Raw genomic sequence first — 19,042 nt, 5'->3', positions numbered from 1 at the left:
TAAATTCCATGAGATCACGAATGTTTATTTTGTTCACTACTGAATCCCGAGCATCCAGAACAGTGCCTTGCACTTTGCAGATGTTCTAAGATTTTGCTTTCTATTAACATTAATATCTAATTAATATTTTATTAATTTTGTAGGCTGACAGCTAACTTCATGACATTCCTAATACAACAGAAGCACATTTCTTTGCTAGAAATACTTGTTCTAACATCTCCAGTGTAAAGAAATACTTAAAAACTTCCATCCTAAGCCATGCCTTAAAAGTTGATATAAATTATGAAATTATGATCAAATAATTCATTTAAAAATTGCCTTAAATAATGCCTTTAATGCTGCCCAATCAACCCCAGAAGTCTTTTGTACTTATTTAGCAAATCTGAAATAATCTGAAGTCAGAAGAGTTCAAATGATTTTTAGTGTCCCCAATTCTTATTTAAAATACAAATAACCAAAAAATACAGAAAAATGTTCATTATCACAAGATAAGCAGAAAATGTATTTATAGCATTCATTGATCCATTTCAAAATCATTGTGCTGAATGAAAGAAGCCAGACACAAGAGTACATATTGCATGATTCCATTTATATAAAATTTTAGAAAATGCAAACCAATCTACAGTAAGAGAGAGCAGATGAGTGACTGCCTGGGTCTGGGGCCGGGAGGGAAGGACGGACTGCAAACAAGCATGAGGAAACTTATGGGAGGCAATGAAATGTTCTGCATCTTCATTGTGGTGGTGACTTCATGGTTATGTGCATCCGTCAAACCTCATCTAACTGTACGATTAAAGTGAATTAAAAGATATATACTTGTTGAAATTAAAAAGATGCTAAAATGAGATTATTTGTGACTACACCTGAATGGAGGACTTTTTATTACCCAAGAATAACCAGAAAAACCGAGGATCATTTCTTCCAATGGCAAGAGAAGATCACATCCAGAGGGGGTTTGCAGCGATCATAATATGATATAAATATTAAGATTGCACACAAGTCATGCTCATTCAAAAAGATTGATCATACATCTCATTTTAACCTCAGAACAAAAACTATCGGGTAAATAATACCACGCCATTTTACAATGAAAAAATAGGCACATAGAGTTTAAGTGTAACTTCCCCAAAACCACAAAGTCACTTTTCAGTTGAACTGAGAATTAAATCCAGGCAACGCATACTCTTAACACACTTTTCCACCTTAGCTTGACTATAATTTAAAGATTGATACCATTTAAGTATTGGTGCAGTGAAGAAAAGCGTACTCGTATCCAGTTAACAGGAGTTTGTGTTGGCACTATCTTTTTAGGGACACATTTTGGCAATACCAAAACTTTACAACAGACACAACTCACAAACTCTTTAAGTAGGCTAATAGTCTCTTCCAGGAAACTACAGTATAGAAATATGTCTCCAAGGATATTTTCAAGAATGCTGTTGTATTATGACAAAAAGTCTGTAAACAATCTCAGTGTCAGCCAACAGGGAATGGTTAAATGATTTACGGTACATCACATTTGGCCATAAAAACAGTAATAAGAAAAATCTGTACGGATGTGTTGAGTAAATGCCAAATCCTAGAATTGGGTGCATGTATAACAATTTACATAAGTACAGGAAAAAAGTTCTGGAAGGATTCAACAACGTATTAGTCTGGAGACCAGGAAAGCGTAGTCAGCTGAAAGTGAGAATTTTCACTTTTATCACTACTTTCTATACTATTAATTTGTTCATTTTGGCAATTATAATTTTAATAACAAAGAAACTATTTTTTAAAATATTACTGATGTTTAAGACAAATTTTTAACGAACTGCTGACTATTCTGAACTACATTTAAAAAAGAAATTAGATAGTTTGGGTTATTTAGAGGAGAACATATAAGGAAAAGAAGAAACAGAAACTCAAGCACTCAACTTCTACAAAGAATGACATTTAGGACACTTACTGCAATCTTTTAAAGATATCATACAGGTATTAAACAGATATGCAAGTATTAAGAAAATAACAATTAGGTTCTCTTAATTTATGAAACTCAAGAAGACATAAGCTGGGAATCTTCCAACCCACTCTTTTCCAACACTCAACGTTTATTCTGAACTACTTGCATTGGACCCAGGTATCAAGAGTAAAATGCTCAAATTTTACAATCAATTATTATTCCCTAGCTACATACTCTCCCCAAAACTTCATGCTTTTCTAAAAGGAAAAAGACCCAAAACATGTGATCACCTTACACGAGACCCATTAGGCATTCATCTATAAATGAACTTCTGGAATTGTTTTAACAGGAATGTATAAATAAATCCTTGACAATTCCATAATAAAATTGTAAGATTTGTAAAACATAGGTTTTTCTTTAGTAGAAGCACATAAATAGTGAAGAAGAAAAAAGGTTCTTTGGGGGACAATGCTCTGGGACCATGACAAACAGTCAAATAAATCAAATAGTGGGTAACTCCTTAAAAGTGCTATTGCTTAAAAATGTTCATCATATCATAAACACAACTGGGATCTCATTAAAAAATACAGCTCTACTATAAACAAGATTGAGGACATTTTTAACAAAATTAAATAAACCAAAAATGGTTACAATTGAGTACGTAAAAATATAACATCAATAATCCTTTACACTGCGAATGTTTAGACAAGCTGTAGAATAGCTCCCTTTATAGGTTCATATGAAAAGTTATGTAACAATTACGTGGTTTAAGCCAGGTTGCTTAACCCTACTAGTGTCTAATGGCCATAACTCTCCAAAAGACCTTACTATAACAAGTACTCACCTATAATTCTCATTCAATGAGTATCTGAGAGACATCATGCTAGGGACTGGCTATGGTGGACACTGAAAGCAACTTCATAGCAGTATTACAAAGTACATGTATTTCCTCTCTCACACTGTGAAAAGCAGTTTGGTATAGTGGAAAGAATACTGACCTAGAAAAAAACATGGGTTGCAATTCCTGCTGTAACCTACTTACAAGTCCTTTTTATTTTCATAGCAATAGACCTATGTGTTATATACCATGCAAACCTGATTCAGGGAATAAATTGGACTATGTAAATTTTTTTTTAAATTTTTTAATTAAAAATAAGAATACAGCATTTCATTACATTTTTAAGGCTACTAAGGCTCATAACCATTAGAAATGACAAAATACTCTAACCTAAAAAAAAAAGAACTCTGCAGATCTTATTTAAGCTGCAGTGTTGGAATTGCAAAACAGCCTCCAACAGGTCAGATTCTTTAAGAATTAAGAAAAATACACAAGTAAGAAATTTTCTAACAAAATTTTATCCTTTTAAGAAATACTTTCTATATTTTTTAGAATAGAAAAATATTTTTCATTGAAACCCCCCAAAATGTATCACTTCTCTCCAAAAAAACCAAAATACTCAAATGACATATATAACTTTTTTTAAAAAAGACTATATATATCAGCATCTCCTTGCAAGTCCGCAACCGTAGGCCTTGTTATACAGACAAATATATCAGATTTTCATGTTAAAAATCTACCTAAACTAAGAATTTTTGTTTGCCTTTTAGAGAACTTACGCAGAGGTATTAAAGATGATTTTTTTAAAAAAAAGTTGTGACTATAAAGCCTGCCCACTCTTTTAAAGACTTCAACCATGTAGTCCCATTTTTATATTTTATTCAAATATCGAACACCTGCATTAACCATATATTATTTAAAAAATTCAAATAGCAAACAATAAAAGAAGTTTTAAGTAACTGTGCCAAATTCTATCCTTTTAAGAGTACTTGCATATTTGAAACATCTTATTAAGATGTGAAAGGGAAAAAAGTTTTACAAAGATTTACTGACACGATTATCAATGCTTTCAATGAGTAAAACAAATCTTAAAGTACACACTGAGAATTAATTACTGTCCCTTTTAATTTCCTTTCATCTGAAATTCAGAAGTAATCTATGTTGTTATAAATGAAAAAGTAAGTTTATTAGAAAAATAAACAACTTTAAATTTTACAGTATTTTCCACTTTTAAGATTCTTTTGGATAGAGCAGATGTGCCTTATGGTTTAAACATGATCTGATATACAAAATCTCATTTAGTCCTATTTAGTAAAACAAAATATAAAAACAAATGGTGAAATGAAACTATTAAGAAATCTAACGTAAAAGTTTTAAAAACCACCACCATTTGTTGCAGATACCTAATATGGCAATATTTACCGTAAAGTATATTAAACAGCTTTCACTGAAATTTAACGTACTGGCTTATTACCAAGATTAACACTGTCACATTAAAATTTAAGTTGTGTGGTCCAGGTTTATTTTTCTAAAAATTTTATCAAATATATCAGGGACTGGCAAATTTCTCCTTAAAAGGTCAGATAGTAAATTTTCAGGTTTGCAGGCCCTAAGATCTCACTACTCAACTCTGCCACCATAGGGAGAAAGCAGTCACAGACAAACGTCAGTGAATGGGGGTGCCTGTAGGCTGCAGTTTGCCCGCCGCTGAACTAAAAGATGGATTTTGAATAAGAGACTGATTATTTCAGGGGCCTTATCACAAATATGTCATACATAAACGTTAGGAGGAACAATATAGACGAGCAGACATCCCTGAATGAACATCATAAATTAAAATTTTCACACTTATTTCCCAATCATAATCGCAAGTGTGTACATATGTATACATACAAGTTATAAAACTATTTCATTTTAATTCCATATTCTTTTTGGTGTGTTAACAATAGTATCAGACCAAAGTCAGATAAGCAGCAAAGTACGAGGGACTGAATACTCAGAGGCTAATCAATAACCAGGAAATTTGGTTTGGACATCTAAATATTTCCACACAATGAAACAACTAATTTATTCACTATGCCCCTAAAGAAAAGATTAGAAGTATATTTCAGATGTAGTTTTAAAATTTAATTGAATTGTTACAATTTGGAAGCTAAACGTGATTTGCTTTGTTTTATTAGAAAAAATACTCAGGCAAGGTCTACAATCATCGGTCAATTAAGAATGAGTTACAAGAACATGAGGCAATAAAATAAAAAATACAGGTACAAACTATATATCTGAAACACTTCTATTTGGCAATTTTATAACAAATCAAACTTTAAAAAGAACAAAGGAGATTGCAGATTACTTCGTAGATACAGAATAAAGCAATTGATGAAGTGCTTAAGCAAAAGAACAAAATAGTAAGAAAACACACTGCTTTTCTTTTCTTTTTAAAAATAAAATCACATTTGCTACAGATCATATGGATAACACCCTTATTAAACAACCATTCCAGAATGTCTTATAGTAGCAGTGCTTTTATTTGCACTTCATTTAATTTTATGACTCATTCCATGTATATAGCTCTTTACCCTCATTGTTAACGAATAAAGTCTTCCATAATTTTTATTTTTAAAATTTTTTTAAAGTAAATGAGAAATGATTTATGTATTATGGAACCTTTCCCATTTTGGAACCAAAGGCTTACGTCTATATTTTTGTCTATTCTTTCTTTAAAAAATTTAGTGTAAAAATTGCTGGTTTTTTATATCACTGTAGTAAAGTGAAAACTCCTCAATCAGGAGTATTTTCTGCAGTTTGACTGCGTATACTACATACTTTACAATATGTCCTTCCAACAGTAAGGAAATAATTGATTTCACAGTCACTGTCAGAAATGAGTGCCATAATTCTATTATGGGTATAGGTCCTCCCTCAAAGACTTTCTGGAAGGATGTTCAATGTGTTTTGTTCTTATAGATATTAACAGTAGTACATAGTCCCTTAAGTCTGCAAAAAGACATTTATTGTTAAAGAAGGTGCTTTATTAACAATTCCTCTGGCAGCACTAGTGAATTACAATATCCTTCAATATTATTTCTACCCATAATATATACATTTAACTTTCATGCCTCTAGAAAAACATCTACAGTACATTTCATAATATAAAAATATATTACAAATCTGCTGAATTATTTACAAGCAATGTTCTATTATCTCTATGCAACATTTGTTTGATACAATACTAACAAGTTACACATATTTCCATTTCTGTTAAAAAAAAATCCATATGGCTTCTTGCTTACCAAGCAAGAAAATGATTTTATTTTCCTTTTCAAAACCAACTTTGGTGCATAAAGGATTCAGTTTGAAGATACTTTAAAAAAAAAAAATACAATTTTCTTTACATTAAGACAAAATAACTCATAAACCAAATGCTTTCCTCAGAAAAAAAATTGGAGTCTTATATAGGTTAAAATGAAAATATGAGGATTATTCAAATAATTTGAAATAGAGGTTTTTCAAAAACCGTTAACAGATTAGTTATATAGGTAAATATTAACATACTGTACTCCATGAGAAAACCCTAGTCCTGAAAAGGGAGCCACCAGACATACTGCAACACTCTTTAACAGAAATTTTCAGCCCTAATTCGATAGACGAATTTTTAGTTGATTGCAAATGTCGTTCACTGTTTGCTTAAATACAAATTGAACACTTTTCTTATCAGAGTTCTGCAAAAGAACACAAATGGCAACCAATCACATCTATTTATCATAATTGAAAGGTAAATTATCTCTTGATAATTTTCATTGTCTAAATATTTCCTAATATGACTTCAAATCAATAGACACTGTCAAGACAAACATCCTTACAGTGCTTTTGGTATTTGTAAGGGCACGTGTTGTAACTGTTTTTCTTTCCAATATGAACTACTGTAATCACTAAAGGGGAAAAAAAAAGCAGCTTAAAGCAGCAAGCATGCAAAGCCTTTAAGAAGCTGTTCCACTACGTTGCCAGAAAGAGTGTTTGCTCAGTCTCCCACAGTACCATTCCATGAAAATGTGGATATACAGTAATATATTAATATATTCCACAGAAGAGCCTACTTCATTCACAGAATGTTTACACTAAGCATAAATATTATTCTAAATACTGGATTTTAAAACAAAACAAAACAAAAAGGAAGGGGGTTGACTCTAATGTGCAACTTTTACTAAACCCATTGTCAGTGACTAAGACTGCAGGTGTCCCCGCTTGTTTGCTTTTTATGTATTTATTTATTTTTTACCTCTTCAACCTCTTCTGCGGCATTGTTCTAGAAAAAGAGAAAAAGGAATATTCTTTTATTCAACTGAATCAAAAAACACATTAAGTACTCCAAAAAAGAGACTAAAAATATTTATAAGATATAGGCAACGTGATGATTATTGATCATCATTAAAATTTATTTACAAAGCATTCACACATAATGGATGCAACTTTAGTTATATAATATAGCTTTTTAACAAATCCTTTCTATGTAGCCTGCTAATGTGTTTCTAAAAAAGAATCTCATGCCTAACATAAGCATTTTAACCAACTAGCACTTGAAAATCGATGTTAAAACCTCAGATAATTACGTTCTTTTTAGTCTCATTTTGAAGTTAATAAATAATGATAAAATAATAAATAAATAAAAACAAATAAATGATAGAAAGTTTAAATAAATAAAAGTTTGCCGTGCATAAGCCACAAATTATTTCTCCTAAACAAGTCAGGATAATTGCTTTTCCACCTTTTACTTAATTTCACAAGTTTTCCCAATCAAAATCCAGACATTGTTAAGACATTACACTATGGCAAATGTAGGGGTTCTATCACTCTGTACCACTTTAGGGCAGACTGAACTCTAATTTCCGGAATAGGAGAAGCTTGAAGTTTAGACTCAAAATTAAACTTTAAGATGAGAGTGGTACAGTTAAAAAAAATTAACTCCACAGAAGCACCTAACATGTGGTAAGAACATCTTCATTACCTAAGAATGAAATAAGAATCGTAGAATTACACTTTGAGAATATGCAATGCAATTCCTATGCACTTCTGGACATCAGTTCTAAGCTTGAAGGATTTTTTTTAAGTCACGTTCACTAAAATATCTAAATTGCTTCCTATATAGCACAAGAACAGCAAAACTAAGCTGGTTCTGTGAAAAAGGAAGACCCTTAAGAGAGGGGGGAGTTGAATGCAGGGGAGAAACACAAAGGTTACTCTTAATCCTAATAATTAAGATTCATGCCCCTTTGTCAACTCTCTGCCTAAAGGATGTTTACAACCAGTTCTAATAGCAGGGTGACTCTCCCAAAATATCACTCTTTTAGAATGCTAATTTTAATTACTCCCTTCAAAGAGTAAACAGAAATAAACCCTAAATTAGGTACCAGTAAATAAAGAACATTCAATTCTTCTCTATAAAGAGAAAGGTAAATTGTGACTTTCCCCTATTTTTTGTAGCAGATTTCCCTCAATCTTCTCCTTTAAGGTCATTTTACTATTCTCTATTCTAGCTAATTTCTTGATAACCTAGCTAATCTCCCTCAAAACAAGTTTTTATTTTAGCACCTTCACCAAAAGATGTTTAAAATAATTTTTTTTTCAAGTAAGGAACACTCAAGAGTCTCTGTTTCCACATGGCAAGGCCCATTATGTTAGAATTTCATTCTCAGAAGATGTCTCAAATTATAGGAATCCCATTATATGGAACAACATTCCAAAAAGTTGAGTCATGGAATGAACAGAACCTTCAAAGTGTTTATCTGCTACAAAATTTGGCACAGGGCATTGTCTCTTTATGATAGTTAAAATTCACATTTGGGACTATAATCATTGTATGTCATCTTATTCTTACCCAACCTATTCCTATATAAAATACTTATTAAAATTTCTTTTAAAAATATAGAATTTCATTCCTTAAGAGTGCCTTTTAAGCATTTTCACCCCTTTTTTACATCACCTTAGTGAATGTCATTGGGAGAGAGGCAGCATAGAGCTCAGACACAGTATAACCTTGGGCAAGCTATTTAACCTCTCACCTCAGTTTTCCAATCTGTAAAACAGAGACAGTGACACCTACTTCACAGGGCTGCCATGAGGATGAAGTCTATGTACAACACCCAGCAAAGTGACTCAGCATATAGAAATGCTGGTTTCTTCTCCTTGCCCCCCCCATACCTTGATAAGCTCAAAATACTAAAAGGTCAGATCAGAAAACTATTAGAAATACGAACACTCTGAGCTATCTCTTAAAAACAAACACAGTAATATTTAAACTCTTTTAAAAATTTTGGAGAGAGTATAAGTTTAAAATATTCAGCCATTTATGGTATTTAGGGCACATGCAAAACATTCCCAGGCCCAGAAAAGTCTATTATAAAAGAATCACAAACTTAAACAAGAGGCACTTATTTTCAAAGTACTATGTATACTACAATCTAAGCTACTTAAGATAAATCTGGAATTAAGCTGGCATGTAAACTTTACCAAAACATTATCTTTCTGGATTCTACGATGTATAAATCTTTGTGATGTAATTTCCATATACAAAACTTCAGAAAGCAAGATATGCTTGGTACCGACATGCCATACTTCAAAATGAGTCCTAACACTACATCCAAAATTTAGGGAGGTTTAAGATTAGAGTTCAAAAAGTAGAACATCAAATCAAGAATTAAATTACCTGTATATGTTTGGGTCCAAAAGCAAGGCAGTATCTTTGGGTAGCTTTGATAAATGAACTACTTTAGTTTTTAATTGATGTCGTTCACTTTCATTCACCCACACATCAGGCAGACTATGAATTAAAAAACAAGTCATAAATAAAATAACATTAATTTTAAATTTACTTTTCATATACCTTCGCATTATCCAGCCTTTTCCACTGGTTTGACTGGGCCACCTAGGTTAAGAAGCTTCTCAGAAGCCAGGGAAACAGCAATTTAAGTAGCAGGATATGGAGTCCTAGCAACAAAATGTCAGGGTGAGAGTTTAGGCATAAATTTGGAAATGAATTCGGAATTTTTGGTGCCAAAGCCACATCAAACTTAGAAATACACATCAGAACACACGGCCTATCTTTTAACCGGCTGAAATTCATACTTGAGCTTGACTTGATGGAAATCTAACAGTAAGTTTCTTTATGAAGAAATTAAAGTAAAATCCCCACCAGATTAAAGTCCACTTAAAAAGAAATGCACATGAGACCAAACTCCTAAATTCAAAGAAACTGAATCCTACAGGGAAACTCAAATAAAAGCATTTTAATATTTGGATTGATCAATTACCAAAATACACAGGCATTTGAATATGTTATTTTTAAAGGAATCATATCTATAACCTTAATATAAAAAAAGCTCTTACAAAACAGTATGAAATCGATGAACGCCCGTGAGGGAAAAAGGGATGGGGGGACAAGGACACAAACCATCAATGCACCAAAGACACGAACAATTTAAAAATTATCTTACTTGTAATCAAAGAAATACAAAAAGTAAGAGTAATAACAGCCAGTATTGCTAATAAGTCAAAAAAAATAAGCTTTCTAACGTAGCAGATGGGATTGTAAATTGGTACAAACTTTCAGGAAGGCAATCCTATCAAAAACCATTAACATTTGGCACAGTTTGTATATTAATAGATTTTAATTTTTTTTAACAGTAGAGGAAAATAGGTAACTTTAATGTTCAGTACAAAGGAGCTTATTAAATATTCATTTTACACAGCCATTTCAAAATATTTTATAGCAACATTTCCACAAAACCTGAAAGGGGTAGAGGGAAGATATGGAAAATACGTTCTATAGTAATGAAGTTTGATTGTCATGGGATTAAAAAAAGCTAAATAGATTTCTTTACTTCAATATGCTAATGTGCACTATAAACTCCCAAATCTATTTCACAACTATTCATTTATATCACATTCATTAACATCACCTTAGAACAGAGTTTGGGAAACAATATAATAGAAAAATAATAACAAGGACAAATGTTAACCACATACTGTTAATTTTTGGAAAAGAAAGTATACACAGTGAGATTCTATTCATTTATAGTTATTCTTTTTTTTTTTTAAAGACTGGCACCTGAGCTAACATCTGTTGCCAATCTATTTTTTTTCTCCTTCTTCTTCCTCTTCTCCTCCCCAAGCACCCCACTGCACAGTTGTACATTCTAGTGGTATGTCCTTCTGGTTGTGCTATGTGGGACGCTGCCTCAGCATGGCTTGACAAGCGGTGCCATGTCAGCACCCAGAATCCAAACCTGTGAAACCCTGGACCACCAAAGTGGAGCATGTGAACTTAACCACTCGGCCACAGGGCCGGCCCCTATTTATTCTATTTGTTTTTTTTTTTTTTTTTAAGAATTTATTTTTCCCTATTCTCCCCAAAGCCCCCAGGTACACAGTTGTGTATTTTTAGTTGTGGGTCCTTCTAGTTGTGGTATGTGGGATGCTGCCTCAGTATGGCTTGATGAGCGGTGCCATGTCCACGCCCAGGATTTGAACCGGCAAAACCCTGGGCCGCCGAAGTAGAGCGTATGAACTTAACCACTCAACCACCGGGCTGGCCCCTATTTATTCTATTCTTGATGCTTATCAACTTTTTCCAAAATTTCTATGATACACTTCATTACCTTTTATAACAAAAAATTTTCAATTAAAGGACAAAAGCAAAATTAAATATGAAATATCTAAATCAGGGAGCATTTGGGCCAAAAGTGCTTTAAAAGGGTACTAGAACGCAAGGAAAAATGTAACACTGCTGGAAAACTGGCCAACTACTTTTTCTCTATAAGTTATCATTAACTTTGTGCTAGAAAATGTTTAGAAATTTTTTAAATAAATAATTCAGGGGCCGGCCAAGAGGCGCAGCAGTTAAGTTCACATGTTCCACTTCAGTGGCCCAGAGTTTGCTGGTTCGGATCCCAGGTGCAGACACGGCATTGCCTGGCAAGCCATGCTGTGGTAGGCCTTCCACATATAAAGTACAGGAAGATGGGCAGGGATGTTAGCTCAGGGCCAGTCTTCCTTAGCAAAAAGAGGGGGATTGGCGGCAGGTGTTAGCTCAGGGCTAATCTTCCTCAAAAAAAAAAAAAAAAATCAAAAAAAGAAATTCAAACAAAGGCACATCTAAAGCTGCTGGCATACTACTTGAGAGTCTTTAAAAATCCTTTAAAAATCACATCCTGAAAATGATTAAACACTGCTGTAAAAAGTTTTATTAAAACCAATACAGGAGGGGCTGGCCCTGTGGCCGAGTGGTTAAGTTCGCGCACTCCGCTGCAGGCGGCCCAGTGTTTCGTTGGTTCGAATCCTGGGCGCGGACATGGCACTGCTCATCAAACCACACTGAGGCAGCGTCCCACATGCCACACCTAGAAGGACCCACAACAAAGAATGTACAACTATGTACCGGGGGGCTTTGGGGAGAAAAAGGAAAAAAATAAAAAATCTTTAAAAATATATATATATAATTACTCTTTAAAAAAAAAAAACAATACAGGGGCCAGCCCCGTGGCCAAGTGGTTAAGTTCTCGAGCTTCGCTTTGGCGGCCCAGGGTTTCACCAGTTTGAATCCTGGGTGTGCAAATGGCACCGATCATCAAGCCATGCTGAGGCGTCATCCCACATGCCACAACTAGAAGGACCCACAACTAAAAAATACACAACTATGTACCGGGGGGCTTTGGGAGAAAAAGGAGAAAAATAAAATCTTTAAAAAACAAAACAAAACAAAAACAATACAAAAGCTAGTTTTAAAGCTTATACCTTGAGCCAGGTACTTTAAGAGCTTTCACAGATTCTCTTTAATCCTGACAACCTCAAAATGTTTTGCAGTTTAATTTTTGTAAGTCTTTTATATGTGAATCCAATGACTTAAATAAGTTTTGAGTATAAGATTTTTATAAAAGACATTAGTCTATTAATTACACATAGTAGTCCAAATACTTACATGTCTTCAGGCATCCAATGAAGCAAAAGTTTTATCTTTCCAGAATCTTCTTTTCTCTTAGCTATTACCTAGTAATGATATGAAAGAAATCATAAAAACAACTTGTAAAACATTATTTTAATGTATCATAAAAAAGTACTTTTGATCCGAATCAAGAACTTTTAAGCGTTCACATCCTGGACCAGATATCACCACCACATCTCGTTCTGCTCTGCTTTGTAGCAATTTCACCTCTGCTCATACATTTTCACAAAAGCAAAAGAAGAAAGGAACTGAAGAAGCTTTGTATAGCCAAATACTAAAACCATATTATCCTTATTAAAGGACTCAAAATGCTATTTAGTTTACAATCAACTAAATCTGCAGCTTAGCTAGCTTGCAGACCAAGAATCCATTCTGGCTGGAATATTTCTAGGAACAAATAAACAGTAAAGAAAAAATACTGCTGGGAAGGGAAAAAGTCTCTAATTTACTACTAAGGTATTTGCTGTTGGCTTGGGGGGTTTTTGTTGGTTGGTTGGTTTTACTTTAAAAGAAACATTGGCGAATCAGTGTTCAGGTTCAATTTTAAAGAATCTAAACTAAAGGGTGGATCAACCTATACAAAAAGACCTATAGAAGTGTAAGAAAAACAATACACTTGTCATTCATTACCAGATTCTGAAAATTAAGGTAATGTTTAAATAAAAGAAAAACAGATCAAAATGCTATTTTATAACTCTTACAACTTCCACATTAACAAAATTGGCACTTCAGCGTTTCAATAATTTAAATCTCCATATTTTCTACCAAATTTAAGTTCCAAACAACCACACGAAATGTTATGTGTCATCTTCCAAACATATTAGCACTGAGTAAAATCAGCACTTTAAACAAAAATAAAACACTTTCTATCTTCATTATTTAAAAACCTATAGTCAAGTACCCTAACTCAAGGCTTAGCAACAAGACTAATTCAAAAGCCCAAAAACAGAGCTGTAGATGCTAAAACAAAATACTTTACAAAGAAGTAAGATATAAAAACAATGCAAACTCATCGAGCCCAGCAAGCCCACTGACTGGTAACTGGGATTCTGCTGACCTCTTCTGGAGAAGGCGCGAAAGAAAAGGTTCCAATTAAAGAAGACTAATTCCACAACGTAGTACTTCACAGACATTTTTCTGCCAATTGTTTCACTAACTGTATGGTTATTTCCTACGAAAGTTAAGTTGATAACTAGGAAACTTAAATTTGCAGCTAGTATTGGACATTCTGGGTACTAAGAGAAGTGATTCTGTTTAACACAGACTGCCTCCACCAAAACCTTCCCGTCACAGAACCTCGGAGAACTTGCTCACCTATCACCTAGCTCCAACGAAGACCTCTCTCCATTATGGATCTTTCTTCCACGTTCCCCAAGAAAAAGCCTTCCTTAGATCACACTCTACCTTTGTGACTTCTCCCCAAGGGACTTCTGCCTCGCCACTGTCACTTGGAGGTGCACATCACCCTTATTCCTTAATTCACAACAAACCTACGTATCATGTCCTTAATCCTCTCAGACGCTTTCTACATTTAGAAAACTTACTTTCATCTTCATAGACTATTTTGACTCTGAGTAAATTTCTAAATTTTCTTTCCAAATTCCTAGTATCATCCCCACTATTTTTAGTTTCTTCATTTTCTGATCACCTCTATTCCTCCCGTGGTGAGCCTTAGGACTTCATCACAAGGAGGTGTTCTAAGGAAAACACATGAAAGTTGGTGCTTTACTTTTTTAACCGTAACCTTATTATCATCACCACTGCTCCCTTATACAAAGAGAGACGTGCTCATTAGTTGGCCATTATTTCATCAGATTTATTGCCCTTCAAATCATTAAATGTTGGTGAATCCCAAACCTGAGACGACTTCTTTCCTATTTTCTGTTTATTTAGTTCCTAGGTGATCTTATCCCGTCTGATATTTTAAATACTAATATGCTCAAAACTTCCATGTTTGCATTTGTAGCCACATCTCTCCTCTGAACTCACTCTTACATCCATCTGCTTACATGATGGAGGCACTACTCTATGAAATGTGTCAAGGTTCCAGCTCTTGATACTCCCCTCCCCCAATCTGCTAGTGCCATAGTCTCTATTAAATGGCAAGTCCATCCTTTTGGCCAGTTGCCCAGAGCAAAAACACTGGAGTCGTGCTTTCCTCACGTTATCAAACCCAACATCTGTTCTATCCATAATTCTTGTCAATACAGGCACACTTTGTCTTACTGTGCTTCACAGATACTGCGTTTTTTACAAGACCCTCCATCAGCAAAAACATTACAACTTGTTGAAGGCTCAGATGATGGTTAGCATTTTTTTAGCAAAAAAGTGTTTTTTAATTAAGGTATGTACATTGTTTTTAGACATATGTTACTGCACACCTAAAAGACTACAGTACAGTGTAAATATAAGTTTTTTTCTAAAGACTGGCACCTGAACTAACATCTGATGCCAATCTTTTTTATACTACTACTACTTCTCCCCAAAGCCTCCTGGTACCTAATTGTATCTTCCTTTTATTTTTTTTTAAGATTTTATTTTTCCTTTTTCTCCCCAAAGCACCCCTGGTACAGAGTTGTATATTTTTAGTTGTGGGTCTTTCTAGTTGTGGCACGTGGGATACCGCCTCAGTGTGGCTTGATGAGCAGTGCCATGTCCATGCCCAGGATTTGAACCTGCGAAACCCTGGGCCACTGAAGCGGAGCATACAAAGTTAACCACTCAGCCACAGGGCCAGTGCCTAAACATAACTTTTATGTGGACTGGGAAACCAAAAAATTTGTATCATTCACTTTATTGTGATATTTGCTTTACTGTGGTGGTCTGCAACCGAACCCACATTATCCCTGAGGTATGCCTGCACTACTTTCATAAGAGATCCAGAATCTGACCCTTCTTAGCATTGCAACCATTCCCATCTCTTCTCACCTAAGATACTGAAAAGACTAATCCCCTTTTCCCCTCATCCTGACCTACGATCTGTTCTCAACACAAAAACCAAAGTGAGCACATTAAAACCTACATGAGAGAAGAGATCAGTGGGTTCTCTAGGCAGGAGGTGAAGGCAGGCATGAACTACAAAGCTACACCAGGAAAACCTTGAGTAACGGGAATGTTCTATATTTTAACTGCGGTGATGGTGGTTTCAAAGGCAAGTACAACTGTCAAAGCTTATAGAACTCTGTACTTCAAATGGGTGCAGTTTATATATATATCATCACAGTCATGCGTCACATAACATTTTGGTCAATGACAGACCACATATTTGACAGCAGTACCATAAGATTAGTACCATATAGCCTAGGTGTGTAGTAGGCTCTACCATCTAGGTTTGTTAAGTACACTCTAGGATGTCTGCAAGATGCAATCACCTAACAATGCATTTTTCAGAATGCATCCCTGTCGCTAAGCAACACATAACTACACCTCAACGAAAATTACTTCGAAAAATCACATTAGACAATGGCTACTCAAAGCCTACTCAATGGGTTCCCAGCACACACAGACTAAAAGCCAAGGTCTTAGTCCAGAAAGGTTCTCCCTATTACCTCTCTGACTTAAGTCCTACTCTCTGCCTCACTCGTTTCCTCCAGCCACACTGCCTACTCACTGATTCTCAAACATACTTAGCATATTCCCACTTCAGGATTTTATACCTGATTTTCCCTCTAATAACAATGGCTCATACCCTCACTTTAAGGCTTTACAATTTTACTAACTTCTCTTGTTTATCATGTCTCTTCCGCTAGAGTGTAGGCATGGTCTATTGTTTTGTTTTACCCTGTTTTGTTCACAGCTGGATCATTAGTACCTGGCACACAGTAGGTGCTCAATAGTTAAGTGGCTGAACAAATCAGCCCTGACACCACACTCTGGGTCTGGAGATATCTTGCTGACTTTTGCAAAAAAGAACAATCACAGACCTACCAAATCATAAACCTGTGTTATCAAACTTCAACGGAGGACTTCAACTGTCACTGCTGAGCTAGCCTCTGGTCTTGCTGAATCCCAACAAAACTCCCAGTGCAGCCACTCTAACTTTCTAGTCTTCAGACCCTCAAATTTTCCTTCCAACTCTTTCACCCATACTTAGATAACTCTACTTCCAATGTTCTTTAAGAGCAGAAGTATAGTACATCTTTCCTCAAATCCAAACTACAGCCCTCATGTGTTCCCAGCTCAGAAAAAGTTTCCTTTTCTTTGTGTCTAATATTCTGCTTTCTTGCCTTTAGTCTTGGGAATCAAAATCAAACTGGGATTTTTGAATCAGGAGGTTAAGTATACACAGAAGAAAAAGTGAAAATGTAGGAAAATCTCATTATTATAGACATGGGAAAAACAGAGATTCAAACCAGCAAAGATACTGATATCAACACTGATCTTTTGTTCTTAAATTTTCATGCATTTTTATTGAAATATAAAAAATAAAACCAAAATTTAGTCTATTTTATATTTCAACAGCCCAAATTAAACAATCTCTTTTTTCCATATATTCAATTCTTTACTCTCTCCCTCGTACCTTTACCAGTCTAATTTCAACATCCACACTTCGGCCCTATCTACCCTATACATTAAAAAACTTGCCTGGGATTTACTGATCCCTAACTATTGGTCTATTTTCTTTAATGTCCTTTTAATATCACACATTTCAGTCTAAATACCACAAAAGCTCTTGCCCTAGAATCCATGACTGGGCTGGGGGCAGAGGTCCACAAATCTTATGGAATGGTAATACTCAACTACCACAACTATACTGTCACACTGGAAATGGTACACAACCTCTCTGGTCCCTAGTTTCACTGTGTGAAAAATCTGAGTTAGGGGGCAGTGATGGTTGAGTGGTGACTAAAAATTCTCTCAATTTAATTTTATGATAACAATAACTTGCCTTAGATGTCAAGTACGCTTCCATTTAAATTTTCTCCATAAAGAAAATCCACTATTGGTTGTTTTCTCGTCTCATTCAGGACTGAAATTTTGTTGCGAAGCAATGCAATAATACAAGATCCTCTTTCAACCTTCTTTACTAAGTAGGTATTTGCCTTTCAAATCCTATAGTGATTATGCACAAAAACACACCATTGGAAAATTTACTTTCTTTAAAATGAAAAACTACCAGGCAGATCCAACACAGCACAGTGTTATAATAGCTGTGTGGGCAGTCAAGTTTTACAATTAAAAAACAGGCAAAAAAAATTAACAGGTGACCTATCAAACTATATAAAGAAAGTAAGCCAGAGAGATCAGAAATCAAAAGGATCAGGGAGAGCAACGGAGGTTAGGATGCATGTTAAATAAATAGGTAGAAATACTAAATAACTGGAGGTAAGTATACATAGAAGAAAAAGTAAAAACACAAGAAAACTTCATTATTATAAAAGATGGGGGGGCTGGCCCAGTGGCACAGAGGTTAAGTGTGCATGTTTCGCTTCAGCAGCCCGGGGTTCGCCGGTTCAGATCCCGGGTGTGGACATGGCACCGTTTGGCAAGCCATGCTGTGGCACGTTTCCCACATATAAAGTAGAGGGAGATGGGCATGGATGTTGGCTCAGGGCCAGTCTTCCTCAGAAAAAAGAGGAGGATTGGCAGCAGTTAGCTCAGGGCTAATCTTCCTCAAAAAAATAAAATAAAATAAACAATAAAAAAAATCAAAAAATAAGAAAATTTTAAAAAAGATGGGAAAAATAGAAATTCAAACCAAACGAAACACTGATATCAACACTGAACTTTCATATTTAAATTCTCATGTATTTTGACTGAATATAAAAAAAAAACAAATTTAGTATATTTTATATTTCAACAGCCAAAATTCAACACTCTCTCTTTTCCAGGGATTCAAATCACCATAATCTGGTCTAAAATTTACCTCAAAAGTCATGTGTCATTTAACGATGAGGCAATGTTCTGAGAAATGCATCATTAGGCTATTTCATCATTGTGTGAACATCACAGAGTGTACTTACACAAACCTAGGTAGTATAGCCTACTATACACCTAAGCTACATGGTACTAATCTTATGGGACCACCATCATATATGTGGTCCACTGTTGACCGAAACATTGTTATGCAGCGCATGACTGTAGTAACTCATGGACACCAAACTACAACAATTTAAAGATGACTGGATAACAAAATGGCAAGGAACATGGCAAGAAACAACAACTCTCTATTAACTCCTAGTTACCTAAAAATAAACTACTTACTGCTTTTTCAAATTTGGTACTTTTCTTTTTCTATGTTGAACAACACAGTCATTCAACAAATATA

At 34.6% G+C, this 19,042-nt stretch overlaps 1 protein-coding gene across 3 annotated transcripts in view; it reads right to left on the bottom strand.

The window, feature by feature from the left end:
• AEBP2 (AE binding protein 2) overlaps positions 1-19,042 on the bottom strand; it is a 95,611-nt gene that overhangs the window by 32,281 nt on the left and 44,288 nt on the right. The window contains exons 6-9 of one of the 3 annotated variants that reach the window (XM_070620741.1): positions 12,751-12,818; positions 9,481-9,594; positions 7,057-7,083; positions 4,940-6,499 (exon numbers count right to left, since the gene is read on the bottom strand). In XM_070620741.1, the coding sequence (XP_070476842.1) occupies positions 6,454-6,499; positions 7,057-7,083; positions 9,481-9,594; positions 12,751-12,818 (255 nt within the window). In that variant the 3' untranslated portion in view covers positions 4,940-6,453. Of the gene's footprint in view, positions 1-4,939; positions 6,500-6,946; positions 7,084-9,480; positions 9,595-9,657; positions 9,762-12,750; positions 12,819-19,042 lie in introns of those variants that run through there. The other 2 variants (XM_070620742.1, XR_011540320.1) reach the window with 2 other exon arrangements.

The sequence above is a fragment of the Equus przewalskii genome, chromosome 5 (assembly GCF_037783145.1).
Source record: "Equus przewalskii isolate Varuska chromosome 5, EquPr2, whole genome shotgun sequence".
NCBI classification, from domain to species: Eukaryota; Metazoa; Chordata; class Mammalia; order Perissodactyla; family Equidae; genus Equus; species Equus przewalskii.
Note: the sequence above shows the minus strand (reverse complement) of the source record. Positions and strands in the feature narration are given on the sequence as shown.